The 6,988-nt window shown below is 42.8% G+C and overlaps 1 protein-coding gene across 1 annotated transcript in view; it reads left to right on the plus strand.

Moving 5' to 3' along the window:
• Positions 1-6,988, plus strand: part of LOC101848851 — a gene marked incomplete at its 5' end in the record, with an annotated part of 22,097 nt that overhangs the window by 13,873 nt on the left and 1,236 nt on the right. Inside the window, 5 exon segments of the mRNA XM_013089444.2 lie at positions 102-187; positions 1,517-1,622; positions 2,771-2,904; positions 4,734-4,833; positions 6,799-6,956. Coding sequence (XP_012944898.1) covers positions 102-187; positions 1,517-1,622; positions 2,771-2,904; positions 4,734-4,833; positions 6,799-6,956 — 584 coding nt within the window.

The following is a 6,988-nucleotide window of genomic DNA, read 5'->3' on the forward strand; positions in this document are numbered from 1 at the left end:
ATTATTAATAATAATATAAGCCCACCTCCTAAATGATCTAAATTGTGTTCACGGGGGTATAAAAACTCTGATATTTAAGACAACTTTTTCTTTGTCTCCAGGAGTAGATGACCTAACGGACAAGGTGGACTTCATCATTTGTCTGGGCGGTGACGGAACGCTGCTCTACGCTTCGTCGCTGTTCCAGGTCTGTTGCTATTGGTCAAACCTCTGAATGTCGCGGTGGGTGGTTGGCGGGCATTCTGGTTTTGGTTTGCTCCTTCTTTCTTTTCTAACATCGGTCGTCATTCTCTGTCTTCATGGGTGATTGGCGGGTACTCTGGTGTTGTTTTCTCCTTCTTTCCCATCAAACCTCTGTCGTCTTTATCTCTCTTCCTCCTCTTCTTTGTACGTTACTCTCTAATAAGACCTCCAACCTTCAGCACTTATACGACCTATTTGTGTTGCATGTGCTGTAAAACTCTTAGTAAAACTTACATCAAATCTTCTTCTTCTTTGTGACGTTGAAGCGAGGGGTTGGAAGGCGCCACTGGTAGGTCCTACTTCTTTTCTTTCCTTCCGTTGTTTCTATCTGTCTTGCTTCTTCCCTGCACTAAATAGATGTTATATTGTCACTGTGAGGATGTACTTACCTGTACTCAAACTCAATTTTTTTTCTTTCCCTCTATTGTTTCTGCCTTTGTCTTGCTTCTTCCATACACTATATGGCCGCTTTTAAGCACGAGTTCGCTATCCCAATAAATGCTGTTTTGAGAAAATCAAAGTTCTTCGGTCCCATTAAAAGACAAGGAGAGTTTTCTCTTTAACCAAACAAATATACACACCAATGAAACCAAACTTCCCCTATAAGTAGGGCAATGCCCGCTTTTGGTGTAGGTCACGATTTCTGGAAACCCCTGAAATCTGGGTTAGCCCCTTTGTCCTTAAAAGCGACCATATGACAGTTCTGTTGTCGATGGGCTTCTCTTTACTCAAACGAACTAACCAATGGCAGGTCCTATTGACTGAAATGTCATCAGGCCATTCCCAAAGGAGGGATATTAACATGTTCTTATGCACGGTAAAATTGTAAATGGGCTGATTTATCAATGCCATGCTCACACTGTGCTGGAACAACATATGGGGAACTGCTGCTTTTTCTTTCCTCATCCTTGCTATTGTCATTTTTCCTCTACTTCTTATGTATGCCTGTCACTCTCTTGTGAACTGCTATTTCCGGGGTGCCTTGATAGTCGAAGCAGGCTTAGTGCTGTTGAGGTCAGAGAGGTGAGCAGAGTAAGCCTGATTCCCTGTTTGGATTTCACTGTTGACATCCACCCCTTGGCACTCATATGACCTAATGCAGTTGCGAGCTTCGTAAAACCTCTACTAAAACAAACAAAACATTGTGTCGATGTGCATCTCTTTACCCAAACAAACAGACAAACAAACGAAAAAACAGACAAACACCCAAACATGGTATTGATATGCATTACCTCTCTGTTCTCACACTGCGTGACTTCTGTATCTCCCTCAGGGCAGCGTGCCTCCCGTGATGGCCTTCAACATGGGCTCCCTCGGGTTCCTCACGCCCTTCCAGTTCTACGAGGACTTCAAGATGGAGGTCAACCGGGTCATGAAAGGTCAGCGGCAATACGATTATTTATCTCAAGCTGGCTGTCGTAATGGGGCTAGGGGAGGGAGGGAGAGAGGGAGGGAGGGAGGGGGAGTGGAGAGAAAGGGAGGGAGACTGGGGGAGGGGGGAGATGTTGTTGTTAGTAGTGTGGAGATGAAGAGCAAAGGAATGGGGGAAAAGAGGGAGATTACTTCTGGCCGTTTGGTGAGAAAAAGCAAAGGGATTTGAACCCCTACCCTCTAATGTTCATATCAAAACTGGCCTGTTAATAGATTTCCACAGGCTCTCAGATCAATGGGTACAGCATCAAGTCTTGTGACTGGTGTCAAAACAAGCTCTTGTGGTGTAGCGGTTAGGTGCTTCACTGTCGCACTCACGTAGGAGACTCTAGTTCGATTCCGGAGTGGGAGAACTTTTTATCGACTATCTTAGTCTTTCTGCTGCGATGGTGTTTTCATCCCAGCGCGGCTTAGCGTTGACAAGAGAGGTCGGAAGCGCGCCTCACATAAGATGACTTACTACATTTGGGGGGGGGGGGGGGGGGGGCATAAAAACACCTATACCGGTATATGTAAAGAATTATAATTTTTTCCCTATTCTTCTGCCCGTCACTCTTTCTTTTTCCTTGTAGTAAGTCATCTTATGTGAGGCAGCATGTTGAAATCAGGCGCTCGTCAAAATAACAAAACCAGAGAAGCAAGTCTTTTTCCACCAGTATGGTAATTTTTATAAAAATGTTTGTTTTTTTTGGCTTAACCTCTTTTAGGTCCATATAAAAACAAATTTCCATGTGAATTTTTACTGAAAAACTGATTTTAGGCACAAAATATATTATTTTTTTCAGTTTAAAAAAATCTCTTTAGCTATTTGAGTTACTAAACTTTTTTTCCGCTAATTTCACCACTGAAGCCAGGTGACCTCACTTCTTTCAATCACAAATGTCTCTAATTCTATTCGAGATAAATTGATATTTATTTCATTGGAAGCAAGGCAAATAAATCAGCTTTCAGAGGATACCGATAACTCCACATACCCAAAAACTGAAGAGCGCCCGATTCCACCTCGTCATGACTCATATGGATGTGCTTCTCCTCTCTCACGTCAAACTGACTTTTGCTCTCTCTTCCTCCTGTCTCGTCGACTGTGTGTGTCCAGGTTCGGCGTCACTGCTGCTGCGGTACCGCCTGAAGTGTGTGGTGGTGAGGCACGATCCCAACCACGACGACGAAAACATCCCCCACGTGAAAAACATACAGAAGGAACACGGCTCTCTCAAGACGCACAAACTGGTCAGTGGTCATTTATATGTATATACAAGCTGGGCCCCTTTCGATGAAAGAAATGATCGGTGCATTAACATCAACTGAAAGTCAGTGGCCTACTATATTTACACTACTGGAATGGAGCAATAAATCTTCAGAGAAAAGTGACACGTGTTTCCAAGTTGCCAAATATATAATAGATGTATAGATTGATTCTCTATTCCGCTTTCGTGGTTGTACACTCCAGAATTTCAAAGGTGTGGAATCAGTGTGCACGGCTAGTGAACAGAAACGGCATTTGTTTACAATGGCTTCTTAGAAGACGGACTTTCCCAAGATTAGATCTAAACGAAACTAATGAAAAACTGAAAATTAAACTACTGTGACTTCAGGCTCCTCAATGAAACTGTGCACCCTTTAAATGATTCTGAACCACCACTAATTTTATCAAATTCAAAAGTTAAGTGGTTCCGAAGTTTTAGGCTGCCAAAGAGACGACTTTCACAAATATAATATGTATAGATAAATAAATACACGCACTCATGCACACATGTACACACACTTGCATACATATTCACACACACCCTGAACATACCTGGTACCCTGAACATACCTGGTACCCTGAACATACCTGGTACCCCGAACATACCTGGTACCCCGAACATACCTGGTACCCTGAACATACCTGGTACCCTGAACATATCTGGTACCCTGAACATACCTGGTACCCTGAACATACCCTAAACATATTGCTTTTTGTCTGACATTTTTGCTTTTTTCCCCATGGACCCTGATCACTTTTGTGTAAGGGAAGATTTTTTCCCCTTTCTACTGTCAGACCATAATGATATTTTTAAGGCAGTATTGTGAGGTTGACTAGAAATGAGGTAGAAATACTCATTGTTATGACTGTGACCTACTAGACCAGGTGCGTAGAACTCAGTCGAGTGGGTAGTTGGCAGGTGCTTTGGTGCGGTTTGCTCCTTCTTTCCTATCAAACATCTATCGTCTTTATCTCCCCTTCTTATTTTTTATTTTTTTTACTCTCTTGTAACACCTCTAATCTTCTGGCGCTCATATGACCTTATGCAGTTGCGAGCGCCGTAAAACCTCTACAAAAACTAAACTAAAAAAACTCAGTCACTCAGGGGGGGCCAAACTCAAATATGCTGAGGCCTATATCTTCCTTACGCACAACACAAAGTCGCGTCGCTCTCGAGGTGTGTATCCTTATGTGCAACCACATCACACACCACACACACGACGTGTCAACCGGCACTGCTTGGCAAGGTATTTTTGACCAATGGGGATGTTTTAAACCTGTCACAACCCCAGTCTGTCGCGTGTGACAAGGTCTCGATCGCTACATCCACCAATCGCAGGTGTTGGTCTTGCACAGGTAGGAGCACTTGCTGGAGATAGAGTTAAAAAACAATTATATAAATTAAAGCAGACGAAAGTTGAAGTGATAGCCAAATCAAATCTTACTAATTGTGCTCTTAAACCAATTTGTCAGAGCTGGATGTTTGGCATCTTTTCTTGACCACTAGTTTGTCTACTGGCGTCTGTGGTGTAGCAGTTAAGCGCTTCTTTGTGGCACACAGAAGACCTAAGTTCAATTACCGGGCCGGGACAATTCTTTATCTAGTGTCTTAATCTTTCTGCTGGGATGTTGTATCCGTCTCAGCCTGGATTAGCTCTGACAGGCAGGGTTGGAAGCCCGCCTTTTAAGTGGTATAAATTGTGTTTATGGGGGTGTAAAAGCTCCTACATTTAAAAAAATACAATTTTTAAAAATGTCCTAAAAACATTGGTGAAGCTAGACAAATCTTATGTGTCTATTCCCCCCCCCACAGGTGCTCAACGAAGTCGTGGTTGATCGTGGACCATCCTCCTACCTGAGTAACCTTGACCTGTACATCGAAGGTCGCCGGGTCACTTCTGTGCAGGGAGATGGTGAGTTGGGTCAACAGACGTCTTCTTGTGTGTTTTTGTCTACTGCCTGTCTGGGGGGGAAGTAGGTCATTCTGGACTGTTCTGGAAGTCCTCCCGTCTGCTGCTACACCATCATGTCCTTGCATTTGCTACATCATTATGTCCTCCCTCCCACCATTATGTCCTGGCTTCTGCAGTATCATTGTTTCCTGGTATCTGCTATACATACCATTATGTCTTTGCATCTTTCATACCATTATGTCCTCAAGTCTTCTAAACCATTATAACCCCCGGGGGCGATGCCACTGACTGTAGTGTCTTTAGGCCATTCCCAAAGGGGGGACATTTCTCGTTCTAGTGCACAGTAGAATTGTAAATGGGCTGATACAACAGTGTCATGCTCATAACTGTGCCTGATCTACAACAGGGAACTGCTGCTTTTTCTTTCCTAATCCTTACTTTTGTCATTTTCCTCTACTTCTTCTGTATGTTTGTCACTCTCTTGTGACCTGCTATTTCCGGGGTGCCTTGAAAGTCGAAGCAGACTTTGAGCTGTTGAAGCTAGAGAGGTGAGCAGAGTAAGTCTGATTCCCTGTAAAGACTTCTCTGTTGACACCCACCCCTTGGCACTCATATGACCTTATGCAGTTGCGAGTATCGCAAATCCTCTACTAAAAAAATATAAAAAACTAAACTACTATGTTTTCTGTTCTGCGATACCATTATGTACCTCGGCCATTATGTTAACATATCCTATTGCATCGGCAATACCGTTAATGACTGTTATATCATTATGTCCTTTCATCTGTTCTATCATTAATGACTGTTATATCATTATGTCCTTTCATCTGTTCTATCATTATGTCCTTTCATCTGTTCTATCATTAATGACTGTTATATCATTATGTCCTTTCATTTGTTCTATCATTAATGTCTGTTATATCATTATGTCCTTTCATCTGTTCTATCATTAATGACTGTTATATCATTATGTCCTTTCATCTGTTCTATCATTAATGACTGTTATATCATTATGTCCTTTCATCTGTTCTATCATTAATGACTGTTATATCATTATGTCCTTTCATCTGTTCTATCATTAATGACTGTTATATCATTATGTCCTTTCATTTGTTCTATCATTAATGTCTGTTATATCATTATGTCCTTTCATCTGTTCTATCATTAATGACTGTTATATCATTATGCCCTTTCATCTGTTCTATCATTAATGACTGTTATATCATTATGTCCTTTCATCTGTTCTATCATTAATGACTGTTATAAGTATGTCCTTGCATCTGTTATACCATTAATGACTGTTATAAGTATGTCCTTGCATCTGTTGTACCATTAATGACTGTTATATCATTATTTACGGGGGCTCTCGTGGCCAAGAGGTTAAGGTGTTGGCCTCTCACTAAAAGGTGCCGGGTTCGAATCCGGGTAGCAACCCAAAAATTTTCTTCTCTAATATTGTCTCCTTTCACCTCCTTTCCTGCTCTCCAGCAATGTTCTGTCGTCTGCTTTCGTCTCCTCTTTCTGCCCCCACCCCTCACCTGCTTTGCCCCCTCCTCTGGGCTTCTGACTCTTTCTGCAGCCATTCTACTGCTACTCCTTGGCTCCTTCTTACTGCTATCTTTCAGCCACACCCCTGATCTTCTAGTGGGAAAGATCTACACCTAGCCTTCTCGGACAAGGGTGAAAAATCTTGGAGGGCCCATGTGCAAGTTGCGCCTGTTAAAGATCCCTTGGTGGTCTAAAATCGATAAGAGTAGGCTTCGGCCGCCACCCGGGCAAAATTCAAAATTTCGTACCAACTGAAAAAGTTTAATGCGTCCCACTCGCTCATATGACCTTATGCAGTTGCGAGCGCCGTAAAACACTTTTTAAAAAACCCAACAAATATATATATAATTATGTCCTTGCATCTGTAATGTCATTATGGCTGTTCTATCCATTACGTCTTTGTGTCTGCCCCCCCAGGTCTGATCATCTCTACACCGACAGGCAGCACAGCGTACGCAGTGGCGGCGGGCGCTTCCATGATCCATCCCAGCGTGCCTTGCATTTTGCTCACCCCGATCTGTCCGCACTCTCTCTCTTTCCGACCCATCGTGGTGCCGGCAGGGGTCGAGATTAAGGTAACGGGAGTGATAGATGATTTGTGTGTGTG

This window comes from Aplysia californica, unplaced genomic scaffold (assembly GCF_000002075.1).
Source record: "Aplysia californica isolate F4 #8 unplaced genomic scaffold, AplCal3.0 scaffold00952, whole genome shotgun sequence".
NCBI lineage: Eukaryota > Metazoa > Mollusca > Gastropoda > Aplysiida > Aplysiidae > Aplysia > Aplysia californica.